Source organism: Equus quagga, chromosome 13 (assembly GCF_021613505.1).
Source record: "Equus quagga isolate Etosha38 chromosome 13, UCLA_HA_Equagga_1.0, whole genome shotgun sequence".
In the NCBI taxonomy this organism is placed as follows: Eukaryota; Metazoa; Chordata; class Mammalia; order Perissodactyla; family Equidae; genus Equus; species Equus quagga.
The window spans coordinates 103,120,200-103,136,767 of NC_060279.1; the positions used below are offsets into that span (position 1 = coordinate 103,120,200).

The window sequence follows — 16,568 nt, forward strand, 5'->3', positions numbered from 1 at the left end:
CCCAGCTTGCATCTGTTTAGAGGCTGTGAATCAGAATTCAGAATCCACGCTGTCCAGAGGGGACAGGCACAACAGTGAGGAAGCACCCAAATACACTAAAGAGTGGCCAGCTCAGGACCTGCCCCTCCCCTCTCCTGCAGCTCTTCCTCCATTTGACTGGGAGGAACCCAGGGAGGAATGCACCCCACGGCTCCCTGCACAACGCGGAATGCGGGAACCCGACTGCCGCTTCTGCACACGACTGAGCCTCAGTCTTTTGCTTTATAGCATCATTTATGGCATGAACTAGGAACGTAATGTGTTTACACAAACACACACAATTGTACATCAGCATCTTTACAATATCAAAGGAGTCATATACAAGTCTACAGGCATCGTACACAGGGTGGTGCCAGCTGGGGCACCCCACCCAGCCAGCAGTTCCCTGCAGTTTCTCCGCCCGGGAAGAGCCAGCGCTCTGGGAAGTGTGACAAGGCCAGGGGTGTCCATCTTTGGGCCTGTTGTCTGGGAGGCAGCAGGTCTGTGAGGACCCCATGGGGCTAGTCCTCGTTGGAATCTGGGGCCAAGAGTCCTGGGTGTGCCTGTGTTGGGTCTTACCACAGGCTAGCATAACAACGGTTTAATTAAATTTCAGTGTGCATATTAGTGTGGGAAAATCGGAGCTGAGGACGGCTTCCTGAGCAGGGGACCCAGAGGACGCTGCTAACAGATGGGCCCCTTCACCGTGGGGCCCATTCCTGAGGTAAGGATGTGGTGTGGCCCTGTGGCTGGTCCGGATGGGGAGAGACTTCTGTGGGAGCCCAGGTGGGAGTACACGCAGGTAGGACTGGAAGCCCCTGGGCATTAGTAGGGCAGGAAACCCACCAAGTGTGGCCTGGACCCGGGCGGCAGCAAAGGTGAGGTCTCAGATGGTGCCAGAGCCATCCATCCCCCATACCCACACTGCCCCCTCCCAGCAGCCCCACCCCTTGGGGACCCTGCTTCAGCTCCTAGGGCACTGTCATCCCTGCATCTGTCTCAAGAGCAGGGCCCAGAAGTCTCCAAGCACCTGGGCCAGAGCGCCCGGCAGCTCTTCCCCCGTGTGGGCATGCTGCATGTCCAACAGAACTGAGCACCAGATAAAGAAGCGTTGTCCTTGTCGGCCTCTCTGGCTTGTGCAGTGACAGTTACTTCCGTCTTAAATACTGTAGAAAAATAAGCCACCTCTGACGCAAGGAGACCCACTGGAGTCTGCCATGCGTGGAGAAGGATGAACAGCTCCTCTGGAGTGGGCCAGGGCGGCCTCTGCTGACCCTGCCTCAGCAGGCCCCAGAGCCTCGGAGGACCCTGCACCGAGCTGGGGAGCTGAGGAGCCCGGAGAACCGGCAGCGGAGTTCCCACCATGACATCTTTGGGTCACGTCAACAGTGCTTCGGAGGGCATGCCTCCAGCATCCCACCATCTGTTGCCATGACACCTAGGGCCCAGGGGCTCCCTGGGCCAGTTTGGACCCTCCAGGCCCACCCTCAGTCTCACACCCACTGCTAAGTAGGCATAGGCAGAACTCCCCAGCACTGTTTCCAGGTCCCTGGGGTGTCCCCAGGGCCAAGGGGCCTCAGGTGGGCAGTGAGGCAGGGCCTAGTCCAGGGGCTCCTGCTTTATCCGGACAGCGGTGGGGGTGGGTTGAGGTCGCCGCTCCTCCCGGCAAAGCACATACTCGCTGAACTGGGAGGAGTCCACGCCACCCCCGCAAGACGCGGCGACGCTGAAACCCCTCTGGAACAGCCTCTCCAGGACCTGCAGGGGAAGAAATAGAGATCGCCAATGCCTAGCTTCAAGAGTCTGCCTGGAGGGCAGGTGGGCACCAGCCAGGGCAAGCTACCTTCTCCTGTTAGGATCTCGTCTCACTCAGGACAAAGGTTCCTGCAGAACAACCAGTTGGGCAACCACAGGAGGGACTGGAGCAGCCAGGCCCCGGAGCCCCTCGAGGGACCAAACCTGGGTGGGCTACCCCACCCTGCTGCCCTCAGGGGTCCACAGCCTTGATTCAGAGGCAGAAAGAGCCTTTGGGCCCCTTCTCTCTTCTCCAGGATGCAACCTGCCCCTCTCTCTCCAGACATGTGGTCCTGGGTCCCCCTCCCTCACTGAGGCATGCCCCAATAATAGAGAGACCCTGCCCCCAGCCTCTGGGCAGCCACCTGCTTCCCTGAGCTGCGAGTCCCAGATGGTTTGAGGCCCGGGGGCCCAGCAGCTCAAGAGAGGTAGGGTAGAGAGGAGCAGTCCTCTGGCTGTTTCGAGTCTCTGCAGGCCTCCGTGTCCACGTGGGTCTGTGCCTCTGTGAGGGTGGGGTCTGGCCACTGTGACACCTGTGTCCTGCAACTAGTAAGTGCTGACTGACAGCCTGCGGCACGTGTGCACGGGAAAACTTTCCCACAGAGTCTACTCTGCCCTACGCCTCAAATTGGAGTCTGCTCTTCGGGCTGGTGGAAAATAGGCCCCACTCCATTGTGGGCGTCCCAACTCTTAGGCCCCCCTGGGGAAAGCCAGTCCAGAAGCAGCTGTTTAGGTGCCCATGGCCCCAGGTCAGCGGGGAAAGGAAGGGGGCTCCAGGCCACCTCCACTCTCAGCCTCTGCCCTGCCGCTCCTATGTTTAATCTGAATCCAGAGTCAGACTCTGGGTGTCAGATGAAGCACACTTTGTTGAAAATACTCTGGGCCATTTTTATAGAACAGCCTTTTGGACAAAAAAAAAAAGCAGAGATCAATTTTTTTAAGTCCATCCCCCAGGCGCCATCATTTAATTATGAGGGGGACATAAATTATGCATCGACACATTGTTGCCTTTTCTGTAAACCAGCACGGAGGGCTTGCCGCTGCAGGGCCGCGCCTCCCTCCACCCCTCTCTGCGCCCAGGGCTGTGGAGAGGCAGGGGTGAGGCGCTGGGTGCGGCGCAGCCTCACCTGCACCGAGTTGAGCCGGCAGTAGCCGTTGAGCGGGAAGCGGATGACGTGCGTGGGGTCCTGGTTCCAGCCAGCGTTCACCGAGTTGCACATGACGTCCCCGGTCTCGGGGAAGACCTCCTCGATGAGGGCCTTCTCGCCGCTGAGCGCGATCCGCTCGCCCAGGTCCGGCGTGACCCGCACCACCAGGCAGTCACAGGCCCGGCTACGGCGCCGCTGCTCTTGCTCCTGCTGCCAGCGCTCCAGCTCTCGCACCATCGGCTGCAGCTGGTAGTACCGAGCCTCCTCGTACAGCAGGCTGAAGTCCTGTGGGCATGCGCAGACGAGGCGGGGGAGGTGGGGGGCTGCCCTTTCCAACTTGAGGGAGGCCTCCTCTCACACTTCCGCGGGATCGGCAACCCCCAGGCACAGTGCGGACTGGAATAGTTGTGCCCATTGCACAGATGGGGAAAATGAGGCTGAGGTGAATGTGTGCCAGCACAAGGAGGCTAGCCTTGACCCAAGGGCAGCGGCTGGTGTGCACCTGTGTCAGACCCCCTGAGCCCTTCCATCTGGGCCAAGCACTGGGGGTGGCTTTGTTCCCCTGGAGCAGAGAGAAGCCTGGAAAGACTGAAAGGCTAGACCAGAGGAGGCCGAGGCTGTGCCGATGCCTGCGGACCTGCGGCCTTCTCAGAGCCCCAGAAGGAGAGGCTGGGCTGGGCTTAGGGAAGCCCTGTCCTCACCGGCCCCAAGAACTCACAGCCCAGCAGGGAGGTGAGACAGACCTGCCTGGGTTGGATTTCCTCATCTACCTGCCCTGAGGCCTCTGATCATCAGTTACTGACCTTCTCTGAGCCTCAGTTTCCTCTTCTACAAAATGGATGTGCATATCCAGCTCAGAGAAGGTGGTGAGGACTAAAGAGAGCCCCCTCACCCCCCAACCCACACCCGCGGCCTTTTCCTAAACATAAGTCTAATCTGCTGCTTTGCTCCCTCTTTGCGGCCTCCACTTTGGTCCAAAGCCTTGAGCAAACCTCCCTCGCCGCCCCCCACCCATCCTTCTCCACACGACAGCCAGAGCGATCCTTCTCACTGGCAGAGCTGGTTGCCAGTCCCCTACTCACAACCCTTCCACTGCGTTCAGGGTAAAATGCCAGCTGCTGAGGCAGCCCCCAAGGTCCTGACATGGAACGGCAGCCTCCCTTCCTGTCCTGCTCCCAGTTCACATGGCCCCAGGCTGACACCTCCTTTCCAGTTCTGGAAGGTACCAAGCTCCTCGCCACCCCTGCACCCTCACCAAGGCCCTCGCACTGTGTGTCCCATTCCTCCTTCACCACCCAGAGAAACAGCCTTTCCTCCAGCCCTCCAGGCCGGGTCCCCGGGGCTCCCTCCCACAGAGTCTCTACTTCTCGGAAGCATTTGCCCCGTGGAGTCCAGTGTTTTCCGCTCGACATCTGTCTTCCCAGCAGACCACAAGTGCCATGGGGACAGGACCTCCGTCTGCCTGTGTTTCACTGTATTCTTGGCCTGACCTGGTAACTCAGTTGGATGAAAGACAAACCAACCCCAGGGCCTCTGGTCCTCTGGGGAGCGGGGGAGGGAGGGAGGGAAGGAAGGAAGGAAGGACATTGCTGGTTCGAGCCGCAGTAGCTTAGGCCTGAGATTCCTTCCTCCAGGATCCCCAGCGCCACGGAGGGGCCCAGCACCCAGGCAGGACTCTTGGAACCAGGTCAGCTGCCCGGACAGGCTCGCCCCGAGCCCTGGGGGTGACCTTTGTTTAAAGGATGTTGGTTTGGATCAGGTTTTCCCCCTGCGTATGGCCAAGAGGGAACAGATTCAGGAACGTCTAACTCGGGTACCCAACAGTCCTTCCCCACAAAAACACCAAACAGGGTAAGCGCGGCTGCCACTGCTTAATTGTCGTTACACCCTGATAAATACGCTAAAAATGTGAGAAAACAAAATTAGTTTCGAAAAACTGATTTAGCCCTCGGCTTCATCATTTAACTTTTTATGGTTGCCATGACGACTGCGGGTCCATTTATTAAGTCACAGCGTCCCCTGCGTAATGCCACCGCCGCCCAGGACTTACCTTGAAGTCGTCCGGGAGCAACAGTTTCGACGTCCGCAGGAAGCTCAGGATGTAACGGAAGATCTCCCCATCTCGATCGATGAAATAATGTTGCTTCAAACTATCCAGGACGATGGGCTCGGTGCCATTGAAGAGGCGGCTTATCCTGGGAGAGATGGAGGGCGGCCGGCTGATGGCAGGGCCGGTCTACGGCCGCACCCCTACGCCTTAGGGCTGCCCTGCTAGAGGGGTAAGGGGCCTTCCATGGGTGACTCCGGGACTGTACTGCCTGACAGATGTCTGCACACACCAGGGGCAGCCAGGCCAGATCAGACAGGACACTGGCACAGCAAGCAGCACATGCCACACACCCCACCTACACTCATAAGCCACAGCCAGACAGAAACACACCCAGAAGCACACCCCCGCCAACTGACCATGGTACAGGCCTGGAAAACTACAGTGGGTCGCCGACACAACCTCCTCGCCCCATGCACACAAACCCCTCCCCCCCCAGACAACTCCCACTGGCCATCAGACACCCCAGCCCACAGCCACACACCTGGTGAACACATATAAACCAGCCAAGAATCTTGGGTCATGCACATCTACCTCACCCAACCTACGTGAACCGGCATCAGACGCAACACACTTGGGCAACAGGCACAGGGTCACGCGGTCCCCTCCCTCACAACACACGAATCACAGGCAGACCCAGACACAGCCAGGCAAAGGCCACACCAGCTAACACAAGCCCACCAGCAACACGGCTATGTATGCGCAACAAACTCAGACGAATCACCCACAGCCACGCGCTCAGGGAGCCTGGGGGAGAAACAGAAGCAGGCGGCAGGGACAGCAGGCGTGCATGCCACAGTGCACACACACACTCAACCGTGTGCTTGCACACATGCCACAGCGTGTGAACATGTGCACACGCACTACAGTATGCACATACACACACACCTGTGTGTACACAAAGAAACAGTGCATGCACATGCATCACAACACACGCATACATGCCACAGCGTGTGCACACTTGGGAGGGCCTGGGAGGGGAGACAGGTCCCAGCACCCTGTCCTCTGAAGGGCAGTGGTTCTGACAGAAACACAGGACCTGCAGGAAACCCCTGGGGAGCCCCCGAGGCCTGTCCCCATCCACTCCAGGGAGGAGGAAGCAGGCCTCAGAGCCAGGGCTGTGGCCTCCCCCAGGCCCAGCGCAGTAGGCTCTGGTTGGGCTAAGTTCCCCTGCAGACCCAGGCCTCGCTGTGGACAGTTAGGAGCCCCAAAGAGGGGTGGGGACAGCCAAGAGTTTGACTCAGGAACAGGAGGGAGGTTGGCAGCAGGGCCCCAGTGACAGCACCTCCAGACATCCTTCAGTAGGCAAGGCCACATACTTGTCCTCAGCTAGACCCTGCCAAGGAGCCAGCTTGTCTGCACAGCCTGGGAGAGGGGTGGCCCTTGTCTGGGACCCAGCCTGCACAAACTGATGCCTAAGCCCCTTCACTCTCTTCCTGAGCCGGCAAGAACCTTCTAGGGACACTCCCTCTCCCCCAGCAGCCCACTCCTCTGTCCACTCCAAGTCACGGCTCCTAGGCCTTGCCCCGCCCCTGCCATTGTGAACCAGGGCACACGAGCTGGGCAGAAGCTGAGGGCTTGGCGCCCTCAAAGCCTCTCTCAGGGCCTCCCATCTACACTGCCGTCCACTCTGGTGGCCTGGCACACTCAAGGCATCGGCCATGAGGGTCTGCCCAGCTGTGGAGTAACCATGCAGTCACCTGTTCTCACTCTGGGGACATGGGCCAGCCCCTGTCCCAGTGGGGCACATAAAGCGCAAGGCTGTCTCATGGACAGGCGTGAGCAGTTTGGAGCCCGTGGTGGGGCGTGGACAGGCCCAAGCCTGTGGAACCAGTGCTGCCATCATCTCAGAGCCCACTCATGCCAGGGCTCCAAAGGCCACTGAGCCCTATCACCCCCCCCAGGCCTGGTGGCAACGGTACTGGGGACACAGCCCTGCTTGAAAGCTTTGTGGGCTCTGTGGCTTGTTCCAGGTATCAAAGCCCCCAAGACCTGGCCTCAGCAGAGCTTGGGTATTCCAATGTCAGAGTGAGGGCCACCCAGCATCCCCAGAGACAAACCAGATTGAGCAAGGCTGCCAGTGCCCTGGGCAGTCAGCAAAGTCGACAGAGGACAGCTGAGGTCCCCCACATGGCAGCAGCAGGAAGACGTAAGAGCCACGTCCACAGGTGACCCAGCAAGTCCGAAGCCTCAGCCTCCCTGCGGAACTTTCCCCACCCTTCTGCGCTGAGCTCAAACACTCTGTCCCGAAAGCAACATTCTGGGCCTGGCTGTGCTGCAAATCGCTTGATGTCAGGGCTGGCTGAGCCCCAGACCATCCTGCTGGTCTAGAGGACTCCTGATCACCCACATTCCGGGGCTGGCTAGGTTCAAGGTTGTCTTATTGGTCCAAGGCTAGAAGGTTCTCAATCAGCCTTATTTCAGGACTGCCTGGTTCTAGATCTTTCCATGGTCCAGTGTCTCTTCACAGGACCAAGGCCTTGGGGTCTGAGGCTACCAAGGATGTGAGAAGGTTGAGGGAAGCTTAGGACGACAGAGGAGGCTCCAGACACCTGCAGGGTCTTACAAGTCAGCTCCTGCCCCGGGCCACCCTCTGGGGGAGGCTGCCGGGTTTGGGGTACAACTTCAAAAGTCCTCCACGGAATCAGATGGCCTGTTCTGACCCTGGCTGACAGGGCTCTGCTTTTTCTTTCTTTTTTGAAGCTTTGGCTCTAATTTCCTGGATGTTTCAGTGGAAAGTTTTATTAGTTCCAAAGCTCCTGGCCATCTTAATTTGTTGCTTCTCACAGCCAGGATGGACGCCAGAGTGGGGCTGCGATGGCAGCAGCTCAATGATGTCCAGCAGGCAGGAATGAGAAGGTGGCAGCCCCGGGCAGCTGTGCTCACCTGTCTCTGGGTGAGGGAGGCCAGTGACGGTTCCTGGACCAACCAGAGGCAGCACCTGTTCCTCTGTTGGAGCCATCCCAATCAGAAGCCCAGGCATAGTTCTGGGGGCACAGGGACCCCAGGGGATGGGGGCTTGAGCCTCCTGGTCTCACAAACTGCCCAGGGCAGGACCTTGCTGACATCCAGAAACCCTGGTGACCTCAGCACTCTTAATCCTCTATGTCCAGGTGACTCATACATCAGTAACACTGGCTGAGGGATTGATCTTTGTTTCCAGAACTCGGAAGAAACAGTTTTTTAACTTTAATGATTCACTCAAAGAAAGACAGAGAGATCTGAGGGGCCCTTACCAGCACAGCTGCCCAACCCACTTCTCAGGCCAGGCCTGACCCACTGTCCCCTGACTGCCCTACAGGTCACCCCACCCACTGGCCTCTACGTCAAAGCTCCAGGCAGGGGGAGCTGCTCTCCCGGGAGCCCAGAAGCCATCCAGGCAGAACATCAGATTCATCTTGGGCCTCAGCCCCAGGAAAGAATGCAGACTGCCACCCCTCTGGGCACATCCTGCCGGCCGAGGGTCCCACATGCCAGATGGCCCGGCCACAGGGGCCTCAGCTCCCCAGCGAGAGGGCTGCCCACCCCCACCCACAGAGCAGGACACAGCAAGGACAAGCTGCCCTGGGGGTCTGGGAGGGGAGGGCCAGCCTGCCCTCGCCGCTCCGGGCAGCAGCCTGCAGACAAGAATGAGGAGGCCATTCCCCACAGGCCTGGGCCGAGATTACTCCAGAAAGGCAGTGTCTGATTTCAGGAAACACTCTTCAGAGAGGTTGTGGGCAAGGGTTTTATGAATTTCACTCACAAACGTCATCAACCGATTAAGGGATGATCTATCTCAAACAACGCGGGAATGCCGCAGAAGGCAAAATTGAAATTAAATAAGCGGAATCCATCTCCCATCTCACACGGGGCAGTGCAAGCAAGCGCCAGGCCGGCTCTGCTGACGTGGCCTCACGGCTGCTGCCCCCCAAGGCCCCAGGTTCACAAGTGCCCCAGGCCCAGCCTCTGTCGGGTTAAGAGAATGCAGTCCCTGCCGCTGTCTGTACCCTTCTCCCCAAAGTCTGAACCGGATCGTGCAGCCACCTCCAGCATCCCCTCCTCCAGGGAGCATTCCCTCTCCCATGGAGGGCGCCACCCTGGCCCTCAACAAGCTCAGAAAGCAGCCACATCCACGCACCGTGAATCCTCCATCATCTGAGCAACCACACTGGCCACGAGGCAGCCTGACAAGAAAGCTTCCCAGAGACAATCCCTCAGCGTCTGGGGGATTAATTAACTCCTCTTGTTTTTTTTAAGTGTATAACATAGAGGCAATGCCCTGCAGCCTCGGCCCCTCACTGCTCAGCCCTTGGCGGTGGCCGCCTCGCTGTGCCAGGAGCCAGCAGTCCCGGGCTCAGCAAGCACACACCACCGGGAGATGCTCACGGAGACCCATCCCACCTCAGGTCAGCCCTGCTGCTCCGCCAACAGGAAACCAGGTCCGCCCAGAGGGAAGAGCAGGAGAGCTGGCAGCGCCCAGGGCCTCCCACAGACAGGCCCAGGAGCAGGAGCACCAGGGAGCTCGGCAGAGTATGAGGCGCCCTGTTGGGAGGGTCCTGGTCAGAGACACTTTATCCACGATGGGGGTATGAGGCTCATGCTTATGCATAGCCCCGGATGTCCCTGCATCCTGGAATTCCTAGCCGGTCACTGCAAGTCCCTGCCTCCCCACTCCAAGGGAGCCTGCTGCTAGCCCTCGGGGTCCAGCAGTGGCCACCCAAACACAGATGGCAAGTTGCAGCTCTCCCCCCTCCCTCCCGTCATGCACTTTCCCAAGGGTTAGACTAGGAAACAGAATTAAGTACTTCTCCCGAACGTGACCCCAAGAAGCATGCAGCGTTGCTCACAAAGATCCCCTGCAAGGTCTCCCTCAAGAGGAACCTGAAGGTGTATGAGTGCCCAGCCAGCCGCTGGCCAGTTTCAGGTGGGGCTGGCTCTGAATGAGTGGCTTCCGCAAATGGGTCAGGAACTCCACCCAGCTCTACCAATGCCCCCAGCTCAAAGTCACAAGTCCCTGTGCAAAGCAGCCTTCAACAAGCAGACTCGGCCTCCCAAACCCTAGTTCCCTGGGTCTGCATGGGTGGGTGGGCCCCGCAGAGCCCTGCATGTGAGCCGGCAGGGGAGACGGGCCCCAGTGGCAGCAGGCAGCTGCTGCCCATCACCACTGCATGCCGGGTGCTGTGAGGGGCTCGGCTCTTACCTGGAGTCGGGGTACTTGGTGAGTGTGGCCAGGCTGCTGGTGTACATGTGGCCGCCCACATCGATGTGCACGGGTGCATTGGACTTGGTGAGCTGGGCTGGCAGAGGGATCCCCTGGGCGGCCAGGGGAGACACGGGCGACCGAGTGAGAGACAACCGGGACATGCTTGCTCCCTCCTGGAGACGGAAACAAGGCGGAAACAGAGTTTCTCCACCACAGAGCCATGCACCCCTCCATTGCCAATGTGATCACAGATCTAATCAGATCACTTCTGCCTGTGCCTGATCACATATTCAGCTGACAAATTATGGCCACCACTGTAATTAAGTGTATTTGCATCATTTTCTTCAAAGTACCAGAGGGAAAAAGAAAGATGCTTATTAGCAATAAGAAATCAAGAAAAAAAATTTTCAAGGTGTCAGCCTCCAGGGGCATAAAACAAACTGCAAAATTCTAATTAAAGGTCGCGGGCTTATGTGTTAGATGTGAAATATCCCCTGACAAACGAATCACCAATTTGTGAATTGGGATTCAGGGGGTTTTTGCAAGTTTGTCTCAGTAACGAGACACCTCTAAATTAGTGACTTCCTCAGCACCTAAGGCGCTGAGTTTTATACATGTAGTAAATTTCACATCAAATTAAGAGCATTTTTGTTTCAAAAAATACATAATCATACAGCCAGTCAACAGGCATCTCTCGGATGCCGTGGCTGCAAGGAAGGGCAGCCAGCGAGAAGGCGCTGGGGAAGAGGGTAGAGGGGGCCGCCGCCACTGCCCCAGCCCACCCTGTTGCCTCTCACCGCAGTGCCGGTGCTGCCGTGGGCGTGAAGCGAGGACCCGCTCGGCCGCTCCTTGCGGTGAGGCATCTAGACTTCCATCGCTGCCCAGAGTATCTGCGGGAAGCACCAGCGAGAACAGAGGGGGCTTACTCCTCAGGAGGCGTGGATGCCGTGTCTCCCATGCTTAGCATCGTCCTTTCTGCACATCCTCTTCAGGACCCCACGCCACCCCACACAGCCCTCTCCAGATACCACCCGCCACTGTCCTGTCCCCACACCCCAAAGCAAGCCTCCAATCCAAGCTATAGCAGCTTATACACACACACACACACACACACGTGTTTTCTGGGCAACTCCACGTCTGCTAATTCGGCTAATGACAGTACTGAAACATATGCTCACCATTATTGCCCCAAAATGTTTCAGAACAAATCTGATTTTCCTGGTATTTTGGTTGAGAGCCATGTTACCAAGCGTGTCTCCTCTTACATCAGCAGAGAACCCCGTGGACCACGGCCCGGGATGGATCCCCCACTCTCCATGGGCCGCGGAGGCCAGGACCTCTCAACACCATCTCCACGGTGTTAAGATGCAGTTTGCAATTGGCCGGACACGGAGAAGCCTCTCTCCGAAGGACCCAGGGCACAGGAAAGAGGGCAAGTCACTGAGGAAGCCACCTCTCCCCCGCAGCTCCTCAGAGAAAACCGGCCTGTGTTTGCCCAGCCTGCACCTCTGCACTTTCTCCCCAGACCCCCAGAAGGGTCTCGTCTGTGCCTAATGCATTCCAGACCCCCTCAGGTTCACACCCTCCAGGGCATTAGAGAGCCGGCCAGAAGGAAACAGACAGCGGCTCAGCAAATGGACCCTCTCTCCTGCTCTTTCTTGGTCACTCAGCCACTTTCCTCTGTGCCACAACCTCCTGAAATAAGATTGCCCCTGGGTCCCCAGAAGCTGTCCCAGAGCACCGTGCAGGCCCTCTGCAGGAGGGGTGGGGAAGAGCAGGTTTATGCAGCCCCTTCCATGGACTTGGCGCTGTCTCATGGGGCAAGTGGATGTTTGCAGTGAATATCACCCCCCCACACACAGACACACACACACACACTGGCTTCCACAAGCCTAACCTGGACTCATCTCCCACAGGTTTAACCCTTGAGAGAGCAACCTCCCTTAAGGGTTGACTTTGTGCCTTGAAATTCCACATCCAGTTTTTAAAACCTGGACCAAGGTCCAATGAGCATCAGATCCTGCAAATTTCAGTAAGCTTACTCTCCTAGGATTTGCTCTGCCCTCAGTGTCCTGGCAAGTTCCCTGACGTGAAAGGGGGATGGGGGTCGCTATCAGCAGGCAGAGATTTGACTGAAACCCTCACTGGGGGCTGCTCAGGGCCTGCTGCTTTGGGCATTCCAAGTTCCAGCAAGCTTACCAAAGGAAAGAGGTCACTTATCTCTAGGAAGTTCTGAGAAACCAAAACAGATCTCAGGAATGGGTTATCCTGCCCTGGGAGGCTCTGCTGGGGGAGGAGTCAGAAGGAAAGCCACACTGAGGATGAACCATTCCGGAAGGAATCCCGGCAGAAATTCTGTCAAAGCGGACTGCACAATGCTTTCCAGACTATGAAGGACGCTACTCAAAAGTGCAATTTAACACCAAGGACCCATCACAAAAGCTGCTCGACCCTGTTCTCATTCAGACTCTTCCATTGCAAGCACAGCCTGACGTTCATGGCAAACCAGACACTCACCATTGGAAGCCCCAGGCTTTACGCCTTGACCCGAACCGTCAGCGCTCCCTCTGACAGACGCATCTGTGCTGGACAACGGCCCTTTCCCCGAGACCACTGCCGAGGTCAGAGCATAAAAGTGGGTGCAGTAAGAGACACAAGTTCATTCCGCCAATACCGGCCTCAAACCCACGACCCAGCCCCAGCGCGCCACTGCCCTCCCGAGACTCGGCAAAACCGCCTGTTGCAGGGACCTCGGCGGTGGCGTGCTCGAGGCCCTCGGCTTTCCAAACTGGCTGGGAACGGAGCCGCTGCTCCGAGCTGCGGCGGGAGCCCCGGGTCCCGCGCCCGCCGCCGCCAAGCCCCGCCCGCCCGAGCGGAGGGAAGCGAGCAGAATGCCACGCTCATTTACACACAAAATGATTTTGTGTCCCATTGTGCTCGCAGTTGTTCAGCTCTCTGGGGGTGATTAAACTGGCTGAGCTGCGGCAGCTTGAGACGATTTCACTAAATCGCTTCTTCGTGAAGTCGCTTCTTTGCTAAGCTGTTATTTTAACCATAAAAGGTAAACAGAAGGCGCCTCTCGAGCTCCCTTCAGCTCCTCGCCCTGGGCGCCAGCCTGGGGCGAGAGTGCCAGGGGCCTGCAGAATTGTCCGGGGGGTTGGCCCGGGGAGAGGCAGGCGGGCCACCTGGTGTGCGCCAGCCCCGCTGCGGAGCCGGCTGGCCGGTGTGAACTTCGGGGCGGCCGGAGCCGGCTGGGCAGAGGCCGGCGGCGCCGCGGGGCGGGGGTGGCCGCGGAGCCCGCAGCGCCGGGGAGGGCAGGGAGGGGTGTGTGGCGGGGGCGGGGCGGAGGACAAAGTTAAATCCGGAGGCAGACACTTAGAGACCACAGATGGGAAGCTCGCCTAATTAAGGACGTAAAAGCGCTTTTGTTCTCAAAGTTTATTGTTGCCGGGGTTTAAAAAAAATTAATTGAAACTAATGCTGTTATTCAGTCGTGCAGTTAAATTCCTTCATGCACATTTGAAACACGGAGTGAAAACTTGAAGCTTATTTTTCTGCGGTCGGGGTGGGGGCGGGGGCGCGGGAGGACCGAAGGGCGCTCCGGCTACGGGGCAGGGGGTGTTTGCGAGTGTGTGCCCCGCGCGCGCGTCCAGGTCAGGGAGGACCAGCGGGCGGCGGGGAGGCGGAGGCGGGGATCGAGTCTCCGCGCTGCCGGCCCGGGGCCCCACGCCCCGCGCGCCTGGGACCACCACCAGCGCGCCGTCCCCTCCCGCTCCTTTTCGGACTCGCGGGGTGGGCGTCAGAGGACGCACATCTGTCCCGTTAGAGACTTTTTCTCTCTCTGACTTGGGCGCCAAGCCGGGCCCTGTCCTCCCCGAAGCCACAGCTGCGTGAGCCCAGTTCTGACCTCGGAAACTCGCCCGCCCTGCAGGGCGCTCGGCCCCGCAGAGGCCCCAGTGCCAGGACCTGCAACCCCACCCCCCTGCCCCCACCCCGCCCCGCGCGGCAGGAAGCTCGGCGCCCGCCCGAGCGAGGAAGGTCCACCCGGGGCCAGGTCCAGCCCACGTGGGCAATTCCCCCCTCCCGCGCCAGGCCTTTGTGCTGGGTGCCCCCGCGCCGCCAGCCCCCACCTCCCAGCACCGGGACAAAGCAGCCGCCCCCGCCCAGGTCTGAACCCCGGCCGGAGACTTTCTCATCATCTCCGCCACTTTGGGGACAGGGGTGCGCGGCGCTGAGCGGTGGCCGCCGGCGCGGGGCTTACCTCGGAGCCGGAGCGGCGGATCCGGCTCGGGCGCAGCCCCCGCCCCCCGCAGCCGCCGGTCTCGGGCGCCGGGCGCAGCCTCGCCGCCTCTGCTCGCCGCGCGGGTCGCTCCGGTCTCGTCCTGGAGTTACTTTCTCTCTCGCCCCCAACCCTCCCCCCACCCACCCCTCCCGCCCCGGCCCCCGCTTCGCGCGGCCCCTCGCGGCGCGGCGCGCCGGGGCCTCCCCTCCCCGCCCTCCCCTCGCCTCCTCCCCTCCTCGCGGCCGCCGCCGCCGCCTCCTCTTCGCGCCGCTCTCCGGCTGCCCTCCCGCCGCTCCCACCTCTTCTCCTCCCTCCTCTCTCTCCAGCGGCCTTCCCCGATTGCTGGCGAGAAAACCAGCCCCCCACCCCAGCCTGCAGCCCGTGCCCCGTCGCGGCCGAGTCGGGACGCAGAGGGCAGCGATCCGGCTCCAAATTACCCAGCGCGGCGAGCGCGAGCGGGAGCGCGCGGCGACTCCTGGCTCCGGGCTCGGCTGCGCCGCGGGGCAGAGGATTAGAGTCGCAATTAGCTCCGCGCGCCCGCGCCTGCCGCGCTTGGCGACAAAATGCGCTGTTTCCCCTGCTTTCGCCGGGCGATCCCCACCCGCCTCTCCCGGAGCCCGCGCCTTCCCGCCGGGGCCTCTGCCAGGACCCTCCCGGGAGCGGTGCGCCCAGGCCCCCGCGCCCTCCGCCGCCCAGCCCCCCGCCCCCCGCCGGCCGGCCACGCGGCGCCCGGGCCTCCTCCGGGCTCGGGAGGGGGCGGGGAAGAAGCTGATTTTAATCATTGTCATTTCATCTGATGTAATATTTCCCCGGGCGCTTTCAGCTGGGCATAAATTTTCGGCTCCCAAATAAGTAACACAGGGCACGTTTCTCACATTTCTTGACTCCTCGGTTACAAAGAGGAGAGCAGCCGCCGCCGCGGCGCCCGGGGGTAGGGGCGGGACTTGGGAAGAAACTGGGCTGCGAGTCGGCCGGGGCTAGAGCGGAGCCGGGGGCCAAGGCCGCCCCTCCCCCTCCCCGGCCTTCCTCCCCGGGTCTCGGCCCCGACTGCCCTTCTCCGGGGGAGCAGCGCCGCCCGTGACGTCTGCGGCCACGAGGGCCGCGGCCGCGGGGGAGGGGCGCGCGGGGGGCGCCCGGCCGGCAGCCCGCGGCCAGACGCGCCATTTCCTTTCCGCGCGGCGCGATGGAGATGTCTGCGGCCAAGACTCCCCGCGCCGCTGAGGCCAGCGCCCCGGGCGTCCCCGCGCCTGGTCCCCATGTCGGCTGCCCCTTCCTTCTACTCTCCCACCTCCTCCTCCCCTTCCTCTTTCTCCTCTTTCCCTTGCGCCCCGCCCGTCCCCCCTCCTCCTCCTCCCCGACCATTTCCCAGCTCCTAGGAAACGAAGCGCGGAGCCTCAGCGCGCCGGGCCTGCACTGCGCCCCCGTCCGGCTCCGAGGACCGCCGGGCCAGAGCCAGGCTCGGGCAGGAGGGCGGGTGCGCTGCGGCCCGGAGCGGCGCCAGGGTCCCCACGCCGAGATCCAGCCAGACCTGGACGCCCTCTAGCGGCCGCACTCACGGGGGGGCGCTCGGGGCCCGCCCGGGGCGGGAGGGCAGAGGACGCTGGCGCTAGGAAGATAAAGTGGGAGCCTGCCTCCCTTGACTGGGGGACCGCGTGCGTGGAAAGAGCGCCCGGACCGCGCGTCTGCAACTTCTCCACGCGGGAATAAGCAGAAACTTTCCTCCTAAGGGGAGGTTTTATTTATTTATTTATTTTAGAGCTCGAATTAGAGGAGAAGGGGGAAATTTTCTCATTAAACTTACATCCCTGCAGTTAGTTCAATTACTTGATATATGCAGAAGATGTTGTAAATTTATAGATTTAAATAGCTTACAAAGATGCCGCAGGCCCCATCAGTTAATTTCCTTAATTTATGGATTTTACGGAAAGGGGCCCTGGAAGTAGGTCAGGGATCTGTGCGGCGGCTCCAGCGTGGCCCACAGGCTGCGGGCTCTTCTCCCCACGCCCTGGCGCCCCCGGGCCTCTGTTCCCGGCT

At 60.2% G+C, this 16,568-nt stretch overlaps 1 protein-coding gene across 1 annotated transcript; it reads right to left on the reverse strand.

Moving 5' to 3' along the window:
• Window positions 1–254: 254 nt before the first annotated feature.
• On the reverse strand, window positions 255–14,684 carry KCTD15 (potassium channel tetramerization domain containing 15). The gene is made up of 7 exons (XM_046683193.1): window positions 14,514–14,684; window positions 12,770–12,865; window positions 11,050–11,142; window positions 10,250–10,425; window positions 5,011–5,155; window positions 2,940–3,245; window positions 255–1,776 (listed from the first exon to the last, which is right to left on the reverse strand). Exons 3-7 carry the CDS (start codon window positions 11,113–11,115, stop codon window positions 1,618–1,620), a joined length of 852 nt encoding a protein of 283 aa, XP_046539149.1. The 5' UTR covers window positions 11,116–11,142; window positions 12,770–12,865; window positions 14,514–14,684; the 3' UTR covers window positions 255–1,617.
• Window positions 14,685–16,568: the final 1,884 nt, after the last annotated feature.

Bases quoted from the DNA above. Each gene is read 5' to 3' on its own strand.
- KCTD15 (XM_046683193.1), bottom strand. From the start codon at position 11,115: ATGCCTCACCGCAAGGAGCGGCCGAGCGGGTCCTCGCTTCACGCCCAC. The intron at 10,426-11,049 runs GTGAGAGGCAAC...TTCCGTCTCCAG, and splicing joins ACGGCAGCACCGGCACTGCG to GAGGGAGCAAGCATGTCCCG. The intron at 1,777-2,939 runs GTGAGGCTGCGC...CTTCCCCTGCAG, and splicing joins GCCGGCTCAACTCGGTGCAG to GTCCTGGAGAGGCTGTTCCA.